General features: G+C 37.8%; 1 protein-coding gene across 2 annotated transcripts in view; it reads right to left on the reverse strand.

Moving 5' to 3' along the window:
- Positions 1 to 11,005, reverse strand: part of dock9 (dedicator of cytokinesis 9) — a 97,400-nt gene extending 86,395 nt beyond the window's left edge. Inside the window, exon 1 of one of the 2 annotated variants that reach the window (XM_015370476.1) lies at positions 10,642 to 11,005. In XM_015370476.1, coding sequence (XP_015225962.1) covers positions 10,642 to 10,761 — 120 coding nt within the window. In that variant the 5' untranslated portion in view covers positions 10,762 to 11,005. The remainder of the gene's footprint in view (positions 1 to 10,641) is intronic. The other variant, XM_015370470.1, reaches the window with a different exon arrangement.
- Positions 11,006 to 17,679: the final 6,674 nt, after the last annotated feature.

A 17,679-nucleotide genomic window follows, 5' to 3' on the forward strand; every position in this document is an offset into this window, starting at 1 on the left:
TGTATAAGAATAACATAATAGTGAAAAGTTAAAAGATAAACAATAAAATACTGTACTGTAAGGTGTTTTAACAATATAACACTGTGCACCTGGAGAATAAATAACCAATATACAGCATTTTTACATTAATGGATATTTAAAAATAGCAGCAACATCAGATATGTGCAAAATGACAGCAGCATGTTATTTAACTGATTAAAATAGAAACTGCAAAATCACCATGAAGGTAACAACCTACTGAGGTTGTTGGGAAGAGTGGTGGTTATAGAGTCTTACAGCTGCTGGGAGGAAGGATCTGTGATAACGCTCCCTGGTGCATTTAGGGAGCAGCAGTCTGTCACAGAAGGAGCTCTCCAGTTCTGCAACAGCTTCATGCATGAGGTGGAAGACATTATCCAACAGCGATGTTAATTTAGTTAGGATCCTTCTGTTTCCCACCTCCTGCACTGACTGTAAATAGCTAAAATATCATAGTTTAGCGAAACATAGCTATATTATTATATAGTGTTACATTGGTGACTCTGGTCAAAAATGTCATACATGTACTTAGTAAGATCACTGTAGATGCTTCCTACTCCCAAATCATTTGTAGATCACCAGAGGTGCATCTTCTGAATCTTATTCAATGATCTATTCAATAGATCAATTTATCAAAATTTAGTCTGGGTTGCCCCTGCTGCTTAGGGACAGGTTGGGGTCACCAGGTCCAGCACTCATGAACAAAACTTTCCTCTCTCCTGATCACTGTGTGGAACCCAGATACATTTAAATACCAATAAAGTGATAAATCCCTCCAGGGTTTTCTAGCTCTACTCAGGTGTTTCCTCCTTGTGGAACTTGCCCAGGAGATACAGTATCTTTCACGCATTATCAAGACATGAAGATACTTTATTGCATTCACCTAAGCAAAGTCTTAAAGGGACTTCAACTTAAAGAAATCGATTTAATCTCAGCTCATACTTAAAATACATCTATATATAAACATTGTAATACCGGTCCTACATTCTTAAAGAAATGTAAAGACTCAAATACATGTCTGTTCTTTTATAGAGCTGTGATAAAACATTTATTTAGCATGCATGAGACATTTAAAGTTGTGAGCTCTTTTTAAAAATTTTTATTTAGGCCTAAACAATCGTTAACATGTGTAAATGTATATTGAGGTGCTTTTGGAAGCATACAATGAAATAAAGGGTCCTGAAATGACCATAAATCTATTTGTTATATTCTTTTATTTAGTTTATGTAGTACTATGTTTATCGTTTTAGTGTAGTCCACTGTGGTAGCCTGTAACTTCCTGAAAAAAAAGTTAGTATCTGTTTTTGTCATCCCCTAAGGAGAATATAGGAACATTTCAAACAAATTCTGATCAGGATTTCATGCATCAGGGGGTTAGAGCTGCTCCCTTAGAGTGTGAATGCCAGTCCATCCCACCTACAGCTAATTCACAATATTGTGGCTTTATTGCTCACTGGTACTGAAACCCATTGGCTTCTCACTGGATGATTGTGTTAATCGTGTTTCTAAATGTGGAACCCTCCTCATATATTACTACAGTAAAATAACATTTCTTTGTATCCCATAGAACTCTCAGGTACATTTTTTCTACATGTCATAACATAAAAAGTATAAAAAGAAATTATGGACATTTTGATGCTTCTATTTTCTATTTTTAGTTTTTGATCATTATTTCTATTACGTATGACCTTTGAATGAGGCATCAAGCAAAAAAAGGCTTTTTAAAGGGGCATTAAAGAGAACATGGAAACTTATAAAGTAAGGAGGGGTTGATACGACCTGACGAGGTGACTAAAAAAACATCCCTGAGGTCTCTCATACACGTGCTAAAAGGAAAAAACCCACAGATCCCACTTCTCTGCAGAGCCCCGCTCTCTGTTATGGTAACCTCTTCTGTTCTCCAAAACAGCTCCGCGCTATTAGGCAGAACAGCAACAGACACAGTGGGAGGTTTATAACTTGGGCCCTGTCCAACACTTATGTTTGGTCCCAATAAAGGAACGGTAAAATGTCTATCTAGGAAAAGACAGGCCTCTGACCCCACACCCATCAGAAGATGAGGAACAGGAAGTTAGTGGTACTTCCTGCACCACTAGAATTAAAAGACAGTAAAAATCCAGCGTTGTAATGGTAACAACTATATGTCCTGCCTGGTGGAAAAAAAGGGCTATTCATTTTTTGTATAAAAAAAAAAATAAGAATCAAGCGTATTACAGATTACACAGATACTTACAAAGGTTAAAAGATTCCTTCTTTACAAAATTCCTGTCAAAGGATGTTAAAATAATCTCATAAGTGGACTAAAACTCATATCCTGGCTTTCATTCCTGTCTCATATGAAAAATTTGACACCTATTTTGACATTTATTTAAACTACAGGTGGTCGTTATCCAGAGCATACAATCAGTTTTCCTTTACTCTGGAACAGAATCTGTCTGTCTGGCTGCTATGATCACTGAAATTGGCTTTGCTGCCGCAGAACAAACTGTGCCCTCTGCGGTTCAGACAAAGGAGATTCTTGAGGTTTTTCATATCATATCATATCATAACCCCATATTAAATTGACCATTAATACCAAGGTTTCTAGAAATGGTTTTAACAGATTTAAACTGAAACCAGCGGACAAAGTAGCGTGCCCAAATCATACTATTTTCACCATTTAGCTTAGTTGAAAGTAATACAGACAGGTGCCAAAGATTTATTTACTCATTAGCATGCGTGCAGCAAACTACAAAAGGCAATTTCTGTAGAAAGTGCAGAATGAAAGAACTGCAACAGTCAAGTAAAAAGAAGAAACTGTAAGGGGTATATTATAATGGCCAAAAATTAAGGTGTTTTTCTTTTTTAATGAAATATTTCTCAACTGCAAAAACAAATATGAGCAGAGTCAAGTTAATTTAAAGGTAACCTTTTAAAACTAAAATGCTTCATAAGAGCTAATCACATTTATTTTGCTGTGGAAACAAAATGAATAACGCTTGTAATCAAATAATGTTTATAATGCTATAATACAGCTTTCTTGGCTCTAACTGCACTTTTATATGAAAGGGAGAGAATACAGGGGTCGATGGTGACAATGTCAGCTACAGAAGGGTTGGGTTTAAAGCTAAATCAGGTTAAATGTGTGCATGTAGGTCAATGTGTCGCTGTGTTACAGCAAAGCTTATTCACACAGAACAAACACTGAAAGTTCAGCTGAGTTTTGTGAAATCTATTATCAGATCTTCATGGGTGCATTGGCTACTAACGTAGTCTCATGTATTATTAACCAATCTGCACTCCTGTCTAAGCCCCCCATTGAGTACCTTCTAAAAAGGACAGCAACAAATGCAGCTTAAGCGCACTTTCTCCTAGACACACTCAGTGCTTTACAAACAGGCAGACAAAGCTGGGAATAAGCAGGGATGTGAAGCTGCTTAGGTCTCACACACTCGGGTATAATCTTCTGATGGACCAGTCCTGTGGCCTACAGTATGCAACAACCAGAGTCTGCTCTAAAACACATTAAACAGGAGGGAGATCTCCTTTTATATTTTAATTGACAATTATATATAACTAGTATTTTCTATTTTTGTACAGACTGAACTGCCTAACATCAAGTTTCTACATTGCTACGTAACACAAAAGGAACAAATAGCACAGAAAACAAAGCTTAAGAGATTTATAGGATACGACCAAAACCCCAAAAGAGTAAACAGTTCTGGGATGTTTGGGGGAATTTCATATCTTAGGAACGTTTAAACATTTAAAAAGGAATACAAAGAAAAAAACAAAAAAAATCAAGCCCACAGATGGTTACAATTAAAAGGAAGGAATATGGTATAACTTAATCAATTAAACAACCAGCGTGTGGACAAAAAATTTTAAGTGTTCAGTTTGACTGGCTACAACTTATTCAAATAAGTGGACAAAAGGAAACAAAAGTATGAGATAAGTCAAGAAATTTCAAATGAGGGTCACTTGTCTTTTAATCAACACAGCTTTAAAAATAAAGTCAGATGAAGGATGAGATGATTTTACAGCAAAACCTAGAAAGCCAGAAGGAATTACAGAAAAAAATGGGTTTAACAGTTTTAATTCAAGAGCTTTCCAACTCTCTTCATCTTAAGGGCCTTAGACACAGAGGCTGGTGAAAGAGTTAGCATTATCAGCTGCAGTAAACAAAAATACAAATGACAAAAAAGATTACGGATCAAATATCTGCCATTGTTTTAGGTTATATATAATTTCTTGTCTAGAAACTAGGGAATTATTTAATGACTCCTCTGCCTCATGATCCTGTTAGGATGGATAAATGAGTTTTATTTTGTAATAAGTAGAAAGATTTCTCCTTAATGAATTATCAATACTCCATTGTACTTTTATGTTCAAAGGTGAGTTTAACCTATAAAAGTTGTTTTTTTCTTTTTCAAAACAATTCAATCCAATGGTACTCAACCTCTAACATGATTATGGAAGAGAATAAGACTGTATTGGCTCTTAAATAAGGAAGAAGTCGAAACGACATACTGTAGATAATGACTCTGATATGGCTCTTGCAAGCATTTAATGAAATAAAAAAATCCCCCAAACTTATTAGCAATGAATGAACGGTAGAAATTAAGTTAACAATGGCATTAATCAAAAGAAGTGCTACTTTTTTTGCATCCCAGGACTTAGGTGGTGCAAAAATACAAACATTAACGGAAAACTTCGTTGAGACAGGAATAGAGTACAGATAATTGCTTTCTTATATAACAGGGACAAAAATAGAAGAAATGAGCCAGAGCTTTTTAGGTATCATTATTGGAACTCTATTTTTAAACTTAATGCATTTTAATATGACTCATCTGTAAGTTTTAGTAAGTATACAAGACGAAAAATCCGCAAACCTCCCATAATAATAAAAAAAAATAATACTTCGAATGCTTTGCTTGTTTTTTTTTGTTTTTTTAACCATGAATTAGACCTCATTTAAAAAAACATGAACAACAATCAAGCTGTCTCCTATGCTTTCAGAGAATATAAAAGTTATGCAAGTTGTAAGGACTAACAGCTAATTGCATCACTCTCACCCATAATGACACCCATGTGGTGTAAAGCTCCCTCTGCTCAGCCAAAGAGCAGTAAAACTGGGGGATTAGGATATTACTATTAGCCAGGGAGGCAGTTGGAACTATTGATGACTATTACGTAAAAGCCCCTCTGGTTGTTTCATTCACTTCACACATGAAACAACTTTTTTAAACTGGTCATGATACATATCAGTCAATGGTAATAGAGATGCTTTATAAGCTGCTGCAGAAATAATTTTGTATAGTCATCACTGGACGCTCATCTCTTTAAAGTGACCAAAGTACTACTATGATGAAAAAACAAACAACAAACTGACTCCAACCTAATAGGAGCCATAATTGTGCTAATAGAGCGCTTAGCATGATGGTCGGTTTAGAAGCAGAGGGATGGTGCAGCTGAGTGCTCTAGCCTGTTTCACGTCTATCACCTCTCCATTCCTGACAATAAACAATAAGGTTCTGACCCGTATGTGTCTTCACAATAATGAACAAACTGTTAGGATTAGGGCCAAATGTACTGCTGCTAGGAGACAACCAGATCTGAAAGATATTTTGTCTATGTTAAAGTTTGCGCAACACGTTTCAAGCTGAAACATCATGGCAGCCTAAAGCCGAACAGACATAATCGCTCCTTTATGAGCGTAAAACAGATCTTTCCAGTCTTGCTGTGGCATTCACAAGTTTAATGAAGGAATACATTACAAGCTGTGTGGAAGCAGCTTTGTGTGAAGTTGCATTCTTTGTCAAGCTAAGAAGTTGTAGCAAATACTAAAACTCTATGATAAATTCACCACAAGAAAATACATTTACCAGAATGGGGCTTTTAATTCAGACACCATATATCATTTATTTTGCTTTGAAAACATACTAATACACTTGGAAATTATGCACATTTTGTCAAGTTAGAATCATTGTTCCAGGCCAGGCCTCAGAGGTCAAAGCCATGACATGTGTTCTCATGTTCTGTCGGTTCTATTTAAATATAACAAATTTCTTACTTATTTCAAAGACAACACCCTAACCTAGCATAAGCCAGATTGATACATGTTTTTTATTTAATTTGGAATTCTACACAGTATCCATCTGGAAAGCCTCATGTAGAAAGTGTTTGAAAACTGAGGGACGTTTAGCACAATTTTTCAAGCTGATAGAGTACGTGCCTCCCATGTCGGGTTTTTAGCCAATCATAGCAGCAGTAGCAGCAGAGACATATCACATTCGAGATTTGTTTCAAAAACGTAACTGATAAATCAAACTCTTACCAAATCCGGCTGGGAGGACTGCACAAACATCTCTCCACCTACAAAGATTAAAGTTTAATCCTATTTCTCATTTTTAAAAAGAAATAGAGGGTATTCCAACTACTTCAGACTTCTGCCAAAGGCTGATGCTTTGACTTCATACACGTCACAGCATTTAATTGATGCGAAACATTTATGTATTGAGCGCTAACAAATCCTTTTCTGGCAAAATGTATATTTGGGAGTTTGTGAATTCACAAATCTTGTGACAATTCATCTTGCTTTCAAGGTAACTGCTTTTAAAGCCTGCTTAGACTGTTTGTGCCCCTTTATTTAGATCCACCACAATTCACTGAATAAAAAAGTAAACCGTATTATAAACACCAAGGGACACAGCAGTCAGGTCAGGGCGAAAGCTGCAGAGAAGTTCAACCATCATTGGTTAGATTATGAAATGGGGCTGAGTAATGCATTTTTATCAATATGTCCCAATGTCAATAGTAATAGAAAGTAAACGTTTCTTCATAATTCCACTGAAACACCACTGATCCAGAACAACAGGGTATTCTTGGGAATATATGCAGAGGGAAGGATTTAGCCTTTCAACCTCTTATAATCATCTAAGCAAGGCTAGAGCTGACCTGTCTTTAAATGACTAAAGGTTACATTTTAATAGGGTAAAGGTTACAATTTAAATTCAGGAGTTTTCCCTCTAGTTCTAATTTCACATAGGTAAAAAAAAAATGATAAACAATTAACAATATCGACTGATAAAAGAAGCTTTTATTGTGATATTTTTTTTTTTTGCATTATTGCACAGCACTATCATGAAATGATATCTAACATGTTTGAATATCAAAACATCATCCACAAATGGAAAAGGATTTAACATCTGAAAACCTACATAGACATGTCTATCCAACTAAACTGAAATGATGGTGAAGGAGACCATTAAATAAAGGAACAACCAACAGACTCCTGACAACTCTAAAGGAGCTGCAGGGATCCAAAGCAAAAATAATTAACAACTGCTCTATAAAGGCGGCCTTTACAGCAGAATGAAGAGAAGAAAGCCAGAAGAAATTCATTCTGCAGCACCAGAAGGTAAGAATGCAAAAACATGGTAATTTAACAAAAACATGTAACTTTATTTCTTACATGTGAGATGCTGTTTGCCAACAATCTATCATTTGGCATCACTCTAAACAAATAATCACCAATATAAAATATGTCTGCAGCTGCATCGTCCTGAGGGACAGGAAAGCTTGTCAGAACTGAAGGGATGGTGGGCAGAGCTAAATACAGGTAAATCCTGAAAATAAACACCCTGTCAGAATCAGCAAAAGCCTTAAGACTTGACTGAAGGTTCACCTTACAGAGGCATAGAGCCAGAGCTGCAATAAAACAGTTTAGATCAAAGCATATTTTTGTGCCAGAATCATAAAGATCTAAATCCTATTAGGAATCTGCAGCAAGACTAGAAATACTATGTCTACAGATGCTCTTCATCCACTCTGATGGAGACTGAGCTACTCTGCAAAAAAAGGAATATGCTGAAACTTTCTAATGTAAAATGTGATTCTAGTAAGTATTGCAGTTGGATTTAAATTAACCTTCAGGTTTCTATTTTCCAAACCTTTTTAAAAAAAATGCATGCAACATTTTCCATCCAGTTTGCAATTATGAGCTCATTTCGGTCCTTACATAAAGTTCTAATCAAATATTTCTCAATTGTAGCATGAAAAATCTTATGTGGTCTGACGACTTTCTTAGAATAAATAAGTAGTGGCCCACTTTCAAGTATCTCCTTGTGCGGTTATTCTTACTATAATAAAAACTCATGTGTTTCTGCTCACACAGCCACGTCTCTACAAGTTGCTCCAGGCCTCCTAAGGCATTTAGATTTCCCAACATGCATTCTTGCATCTAGCATCAATCTCCTCCCTTAGGCTTCCCTGGCTGCGCACCAGAGTGAGAATGAATAAATAATATGAAGGTGTGGTTGGATGTCTGGGATCCTGACTCAGGATTCCATTTCCCTGACAAGAGAGCTTGGACGGTGTCTGTTTCGAGTTGCCTGGCAACTTTTTCCAGGAAGGCAGAACAATCAGGTACAAAGGAGCACTGACCACCCCTTGCACACACTCGGATACAACAAAAGGGGTCAACTCCATTCTTCCTCCGGGTAAAAATGAAACCCTAACGGAGGAGGTGTGCCGCAGGTTGCACAGATGTTGCAAGTCAGAATGACAGTTAAATTGCTCATTTATCAGCAGTACTCAGTAACATTATACAAGACACTGAAGCCTAAGGGCTATATCTGTGAACAGGTATTATTCATCTCAGAGCATCCAAGTAAAAAGGGGTGCCCCCCCCCCCCCTGACATCATGGTTTCAGATATGCACTTATTCTATAGCAGAGATTTAGATAAGATGCAAATTTATGTAAGCTGTTAAAAACTGCACAAACAGCCAGCAAAAGGCTCAGTTAACCTCTTGAATTTGAAATATATTTGCTGACAATGAAAATATGATATTTAAATAAAATGACAAACAGAAATGTCCCACTTTTTATTTACAAATTCCTTTTATCCTTTAGCACAGTCAATTAAAGTGATTGGGCGGAGCTAAAACTGTTCCAGGCAGTCTGTTCTGAAACCAGCTTCCAAATCAGTATACAGTGTACAGGAGCTTGTACTCAGGCTGGATGGAAACTAATGCATTTAACCTTAGATGAAAAGTCCAATAAATCCAAAGTATATCAGCTAAAGCAGTAAAATGGCAAGATAGGTGACAATGGATTTCAAGGGAATTCAATGCAACTTTCACTGGTATTAGACATAAAAGCATGACATAGTAAACAAATGTATTTTTGTTTGTTTGTTTCAGGTGAGTTAGATCTTCTATCAGACAATGTAAATAATAGAATGATTGCTCCACTGGTCAGCAGTGCAGTTACCAAGATTTGCACTAGCTGTCTCTCCCACTGGCTGTTGATTGCCAATATTAATACCATGTGCTAATGTGATAGAGCCAAAGCCTATCATATCCGCCTGCTGCAAAGAAGCTTTCAACCCCAAATGTTCCTTAATTTTCAGCAATTGTTCAAAATATTTGTGAAAAGTGGATCCCATGGAATTTAAATAGTGTCAGCCTTAAACTCTTTTGCCGGGGTTGTGCATTCATTTGTGTGGAGTCACGTTTAAGTCACTTTGTTGCCTTCAATTCCAAGATTTTCTACAAAATGTCTTGACCACATCTGAGCTCCTATAACCATTCACTGATTCACAGCACAAAATTTCACCCAAAATGAAGCAAAGTTAACTAAATAGTGTAGGAAAACCTGTATCCGTTTCATTCAGAAATGTGATGGACCCTGTAAGCATTTCATTTTTATTTTTTTTATGGTGCTTTGAAGCACAGGAGATACTACCATCCATCCATCCATCCATTTTCTAGCATGCTTATCCCAAGTGGGGTCACGAGGGGTGCTGGTGCCTATCTCCAGCAGTCAATGGGCGAGAGGCAGGGTCCACCCTGGACAGCGTTGCCAGTCCATCACAGGGCAACACAAAGACAAACAGGACAAACAACCATTCACACACACACTCACACCTAAGAGGACTGTAGAGAAGTCATGTTTTTGGACTGTGGGAGGAAGCTGGAGTACCCGGAGAGAACCAACACATGCTCAGGGAGAACATGCAAACTCCATGCAGAAAGACCCTGGGCCGGGAATCGAACCAGAACATTCTTGCTGCAAGGCAGCGGTGCTACCCACTGCATCCCTGAGCAGCCCTATATATTAATAATATACTGAAAAATACATATAATTACAAAAGGAAACAACCTTTTAGTTTTGATCCACTATAATAATATAATAATTTATTAAATGTTTATATATTTTATGTCTTTATTTCATTATTAATTTCAATATGTAATATATTTATAATTATTTAAAGCCTTTTCACTTATTTGTGCTTTAAACTTTCTTTCTAAAATACAACAAGCAGCTTGGATTCCTTCAGAATTGTGAGTCACCAAACCTTTTGCTTCATTTTAGTTTTTTTAATCCCTTTCTCTGGCTCAGTAATTGTCACTTATCCCCTCCAAATCAAGCTCTGCAGCTCCCTGCTGTGTTCAGGTCTGGTTCACTTACTCTGTAGCATTTTTCCATGACAGCCCTTTGGTAACTCCCACCCAGCTGATCTAAGTCGACCGCTTGGTTTTGTTAAATCTGTGCGTAAAAGTCGGATCCGCAGATTCACAGCCTACACTTTATCCAAGCACCATAAGAAGGAGGGAGGGGGGTGAAGGTGTGTACTTACGACCAGCACAGACGTCCTCACCACCTCGGAGACACTCTGCCTGAGTTCAGCCGCGGTGCCTGGTTTACTCAGACCCCGTGTAAATTTCCTGGTCTCCGGGTGCGCTGGGGTGGCCATCATTACGCACCGCTTAACACCAACAACCCATCCAATCCACGCGTGACGATCATCGACGTTCAAAGGAAAGCCATCCTCGGTTTATCCGCGTCGATCCCCCCTCCTCCTCCTCTCAGCTTCAAGCGCGCACCAGCAGTTTAAAGTTGGCTCATACTGATGTGGAGTTCCCGCCCTCTGAATCAGTTTACCTCATAAACAAACCCAAAGTTTCCCATAGTTTGCTCCTTCAGCTCTGCCTTCCGCTGCCGATAGGCTTTCATTGGCCGTCCTGCGTGCTGCTCCTTACCATGCAGCACTCCGCCCCTCCACCGGGTTAAAATGCCTGCCCACTGCTGGATGGGAAAGGGGCTGTCAGTCCTGGACTTTGGACTGCAGGCTGCAACAGGTGAACGTTTGAATAGTCGGGTCAATATTTTCTTTATCACGAAAAAGTCAAGAGCAAAACAATCTGTTTGCATTCAGACATTCATATTAACAGTGTGATACACTGCTGTAGGAACATATGGAAGAGGATTAGGGCCACTGGAAAAAAATAAAAAAGGTAAACAGATTTTGTTTTTGTTTTTTTAGTTTAATATGGGGAAAATAGTCAAAATTCTGGGATAAAATCCTCATAAAAATTCAGTGAGATCTATAGAAGAGGATTAGGGCCACTGGGAAAAAATAAAAAAAGTTACCGGTAACTGATTTTTCAATTTTATTTCAGTATGAGATGAATTCAAAATTTTGACTTTTTTCTCAGAATTCTGACTTTAATCTTAAAATTCTGCCTGAATTTTGACAGCTAACAAATCATGTTAGCATCAAGCCGTAGCCATGTCTGTTTTAGAAACTATACTAGCTCTCTTGTTTTAATCACCTTCTGCTCTTCTATTAATGAAATCACCGGGGATCCCTCAAGCACGTAAAAAGTTGCTTAATTCTGTCATTTTCCACAATTGTGTTACTGGCCTTCCCAAACAACTTACACCTTTGTCAGAGAAGCTGGGTGCTCCCACATCTCTTCCTTCATGGTGCCCATCTACATTAAGATCCAAAATTCCAAGAAAAAAGTTAGAATTCCGAGATTAAAGTCAGAATTCTGACAAAAAAGTCAGAATTCTCAAAATCAAAGTCAGAATTGTGAGAAAAAAGCCAGAATTCTGAGATTAAAGTCAGAATTGTGAGAAAAAAAAACATAATTCTGACTTTTTTCTCATATTATACTGAAATAAAACGTAAAAATCAGTTAACTTTTTTTTTCCAGTGGCCCTAATCCTCTTCCGTATAGATCAACTTAAGGTATCATAAAAATACAGAATTGGACAATGATGCCTTTCCAAAAATGAAGCTCTTCATGACTTTGATGGAGGGAGAGACTTGTACAATGCTGTTTTAACTAATAGGAAAATTAAAGTACAATAGCCACCCTTAGACTAATAGAGGGTCAAACTAAAACATTTTAAACCAGCTGTTGCAAATTTAAACTGGTTTAAAAAAAAATGCACTGACTCATAAAGACAGGACCATTAACACCCAGTGTATACAGTTTATTTCCAAAAAAAAGTTGATTTGAGACCAAGTTTGTAAAAAAAAAAAAACAAACAAACAAACAAACAAAAAAAAACTCCAGGTTATAACCTCCCAGGGAGCCAGACTTATCAATTGTTTAGGAACCCCACACTGCTTCATCTACATTCATTTTTCACAGCTATGGCTTACTGGTAATTGAAAACCAAAATGTATTTTCTAAAAAATTTTTAATATTTAATATGACAAGTGTAAAATTTAGAGTTGAGAAACCACAGAAAAGTATATTTTCATATGGCAAGCAGTTCTTGGTAGGCCTTACTTGTAGCCCATGTCCTCCATACAATGAGTCTTTGTGTGGACGCTCTTAAACCTCTGACTCCATTCAGAGCCATCATCCAGTGAGTCCCCTCCCAAACTGCTGAATGGATTTTGCTTCACAATCTAAGATGTGAAAACCCTGTTGTTTGCACTTGTTTGTGCTGCCTTCATCCCTGCCACTCCGCTTTTCATGAATATGTTTGGCAACAGCAGCCAGCTTTCAGAGCATGCTTACACAGCATTGACCTTTTTGGACTTGTAAAGTGTCAGTCACCTACTGCTGGACAAATGTCAAGAAAGCAGCCATTCAAATTACTGTGTAGGCTACAAAATAGCATTTCTTTGGCCTAATAGGTATATGTTTTGTTAATTTTACATAGGTAGGATATGGGCAGAGTTGCAACAGGATTTTCAGGATCTACAAACTGTCAGGATCTAAGTTTGTTCGAGTGTCCATCACCAGACCGGATCTGCGAATTTTTGAAAAACTCAGCTGCCAAAAACTAACCATACTTTTAAGGAGTAGCTGACTGCCAAAATGACAGACAGTTGTTAAACTGACTGAACTGAACAGCTAACATCAAAAAGTGTGAAGCCAAATTAAAAACCTACCGACTTATTAAGTTACAACAAATATCTAAAAAAGAATTTGACTGATTTGGAGAGACACAAGAGGCTCTGGAACCTCGAAATACAAGGCCTGAAGAATGAAGATGATCTGATTCGTGAAGAAATATTTGGCAGCATGAAGGAATGGGGAAACACTAAGCTTTAGCTATGGAAACAAGAATAAGAAAGAAACCAGCAACTCATCATTCAGTTTTTTTTTTTTTTTTTAAGTACTGAACATGAAGAGATTTGTAAGTTCACAAAAAAAATATGAACTTTGCAAAAAAGGAAAGAATCCTCTTTAGAGATGGCTTCTACAAAGTCAACAGGGAGGCTCTTGCAACATCATCGCCAGAGACGGAGTACACATGAGCAGCCCTGTAGAAACATCTATAGTAGAGTTGTTGAATGCTTGGCAGCACAAATGAACCAGCTGCTGACAGATGGGAACCACCATAAATGGCTAACTGAAGGGCGCACAATCCTGATCCTAAAGGATCCCTCAAAGGGTTCAGTCCCATCCAAATGTTGGCCAATAACCTGCCTCTCCGCAATGTGGAAGCTCATGTTTGGGATCATTGCAGCTAAGATAATCGGGAACATGGATCAATACATGAACACAGCTCAGAAGGGAATCAGTAAAAGGCTAGAATCAGTAAGAGGTTCCAAACATCAGCTCCTCGTAGACAGAACATTTGCTCGAGGCTGCAGAACCCGAAACACTAACCTGAGCACTACATCTCAATGCCACACACTTGGATCATTGAATGCTTAGAGCTACAGTATACAACATCAACATTGTGCTGCAGCTGCACCTAACTGCAGGGTTTAAGATGCTGGTGGGGAAAGATTACATAGAGCGCCATAACCAAGTGGCTGGAATATTGTACAGGAACATCTGTGCAGAGTATGGGCTGGAAACCCCAAGGTCAAATGGGATATACCTCCAAAGATGGTAGAGAATGACCGAGCCAAGATCCTGTGGGACTCCCAGATACAGACGGACTGAATGGTAATGGAAAACCAACCAGACATTGTGGTTGAGAAAGCAATACCAAGTGACGGCAACATAAGGATAAAGGAACATGAGAAACTAGAGAACAACCAGGGGCTCAGAGAAGAGCTGGAGAAAACCTGGAAGGTCAAGGCATCAGCGGTGCCCCCGGTCATTGGGGCACTCGGCGCAGTAGCCCCCAAACTGATAAACAGCATTGCTCTTCCACTTTCCATATGAACTACCACCGGCAAAACTCCACATCTCTCATGCTGTGGTTCACTGTTACCCCAGTGGGCTCCCTACGATCTCCCTCTCCGGTTCCTTAGCTCCAAAGGGGGAACAGCTGGCCCCATCGATCCAGTTTTGGTTCTCTTTCTGCTGACATTCTCACTCTGATTTCCCACTGCTCTTGTCTGAGCTCCAAAGCACCGTCTCACCTTCCGTCTTTTGTCCGGAAGAATCTGGTGAACCCAGGGACTCCAACACCAACGGCTTTGTTGTGTTTTCGAAAGTAAAAAAAAAAAAAAAAAAAAAAAACTGTGAGTCGCTCCATAGAATAATATCTGAGAAATTATCCCTGTCCCTTTGCCAGCAAGTTGGAATCTGAAATCCCTTGTTTATAAGAGCTAGATTCCTTCCCCTACCCCTCGTTTTATCCACTCTCCCTACCTGCATAGAGGAATTGGGACAACACTGCCCTGACAGGAATGCATTTGGGGTAGGGTTAATAAGCAAGGCTAGGGGGTGTATTGGGATTGGCCTTAAATACAATGAGAGGCATAGATTAAGAATAATTATGCCACATTTGATTATTTTGCGATGGCAGTAACAGGTAATCATTCACACAGGAAAATTAGATGAAATGTCACATGAACTTACAATATTTATTCAGAGATTGCTTAAATAGTGTTAACATGTAATATATTTAGCTAAACTATTTATACAACCTGAGCTTCTCAGTCTTGGAACCCAACATTTTTCTGATAGACCAGCATTGCCCCCTGCTGTTTGCAGATTGTCACTTTTCAAACCCAACTTGTAGAATGAACACCAGTCTTTTAGGATTTCAGTGTGGTGTTTTAATGCCCAATAATGTTCATTTAAAATTTAAATGTACAAAAATCAAGCCGAATCTTATGGCAACATTTATAATTGTCTGCTTTTTAAAGCAAAGCTGTGGGGCTATCAGCTAGCTCTTGGACATTTATTCCCAAAACTATATCGGCAAAACAGGACACACACACACTACACACACAAAAAGAAATGTTCTCACTAACTGTCTGCAGAGAAAAGTTACTTTTTACCCTGGGAGGAATGCTTGTCTCTGACACCTTATGAAGTATCTGGTTTTTCTGGGTGCTGTTTTCTTGTAAATTTTAATGTGTATCCAGTATTTTTAGACGCATCTAGCTCCTTCTGTTTTAATGTTTTAAGACACTTTTAATGCAATGGGGACCATATTGTTAAAGTTTCTCAGGTTGCTAAAGTAGTGGCACACGTATACCACAGGTTCCTCAGTGGAATTAGGTGTCTATATAATCTCATTGGTCAATGTAACTTTACTGGAGAACTCCTCTTCCATCAACATGTCTTACTCCACGTCCGCAGGACAGATTTCCGGTTTAACCCGTAGAACGATTGAAAATTCCATTGAAATCATACTGATCAAACTCACACTGATGGTTTCCTCTGGAATTTCAGTTTTCACAACAATCCTATGTCTCATTTATTTTGAAAGATGTGATTTTGTCCTTATACACTTCATAATATGTTCATGCTATTGTATTATATCATTCAAATTTAAATTAGAAATCAATCACCAATTATACAAAAATCAGAGCCATGTTAAACTTTAATTATTTTATAAGTTTTAAAATATTGTTTGTATTTGATATTTAGCTAATTAAAATGCATTTTGATTTTATTAAACTACAAAATACAAGTTCCTCGGTTAAAGGGGCTTAAAGTGCTTATTGTTCAATTTTAATGTGAAGCTAGTGCTAAAATCCATGAGGTCCTGCAAAATATACGTTCGTAGGATAAACACAATTAAATGTTGCGCTCCTTTGTTCCTATAAAAGTGAAGTTTAACAGTATTTTTAGGTAATTGCTTCTCTTTCTCTTTCATTGAAATGATTAATTTTTTTTTAATAATGCAGTCACAGGAACATCAAGAGTGGTGTAGAAAAAATAAGGTATAAATAAATGTTATACAGGTTTTTGAAGGTTCCAAAATGTATTAAAATATTGATCTGTAGCAAAAATGCCAATTACAACACAGAAGGATTCTCTACCAGTAGGAACAGCAGTTGAAGTCACTTGAAACGGAGCTTAGGTGTATTAATGCTATCCATGTCTGTAAACTTTAAAAAAAACATGTACACTGAAAAAAATAATGCAACTGCTTTTGGCATTTACTAAATCACATTTAGTTACTTTAACACAACTGTTTTATGTCCTACCCTGCTAACATGAAACAATTGTGTTAAATAACTACGAAAATAAGAAACGGTTGCATTATTTATTTATTTTTTCAGTGTACTAATCCTTTTTACACCTACAGATTTTGCTTTAGTTGGATACATAAAGTGGCGACGGACATTTATGCTTTTGTTTGTAGTCTTTCACTGTTAAGCAAATGTGGCTGTGCAAAATGTCCAAAACCTAGAGTTATTTTAGTAGTGTTTCTGAGCTGATCTGCAGGAAATTTTGCCTTGAGGAGGGGCAACTCTTGCAACCTCCTCAACCCCCCCACCCTTCAAAAGAGTAGCTGCTGAGATAATAGCTGCTTGTTGAAAGCATTAATGAAGTAGGGCTAGCAAGGGCTGCTTTGTGCTGGTGTATCACAAACACAATATACATTGAAATTTGAGCTCGTAGTGTAAGAAAACTCCATCATCCATCCGTTCCTCTGTTTGTCCATCCATCCATCAACTCCCCTATGCACTCTATGTTTTAAAGATTTATCGTACAGGGGTCAGTTATGTTATTTAACCCCCTTTGGGAGAAATATGGATTAATTAACTCTCACTTCTTCAGATACGTGCAGACCAGACACTTTGTAAGAACCCACCTTTGCAATTTTTAAAGTGAAGCACAAGATAATTCATATCAGTATCTAAGAGAATGCACAATGTAAAGCAGTTGAATCTCGAGGTCTTACAAAAACTTAGACAAGTGAACTTAGGTTCACTTGTCTAACTAATGCTCCCTAATGCTTGTCTAACTAATGCAAACTGATGCTCCCTTAATGCTATAGATGCCCTCATTCATTTCAGAACTCTGCATAGGTCACTCTACTCCTAGGTATAACCTTTTTCCAGAAACACCAGCAGTGTTTTGAAAAACAGTATTTTCACGACCATAAGGCGCACTGTACTAAAAGGCGCAGTCTCAGTTATGTGTGCCTTTTCTGTATTTAACACACACACACACACACACACACACACACACACACACACCGGACTATAGGGCGCGTTTTTTTA

The sequence above is a fragment of the Cyprinodon variegatus genome, unplaced genomic scaffold (genome assembly GCF_000732505.1).
Source record: "Cyprinodon variegatus isolate N-32 unplaced genomic scaffold, C_variegatus-1.0 Scaffold46, whole genome shotgun sequence".
NCBI lineage: Eukaryota > Metazoa > Chordata > Actinopteri > Cyprinodontiformes > Cyprinodontidae > Cyprinodon > Cyprinodon variegatus.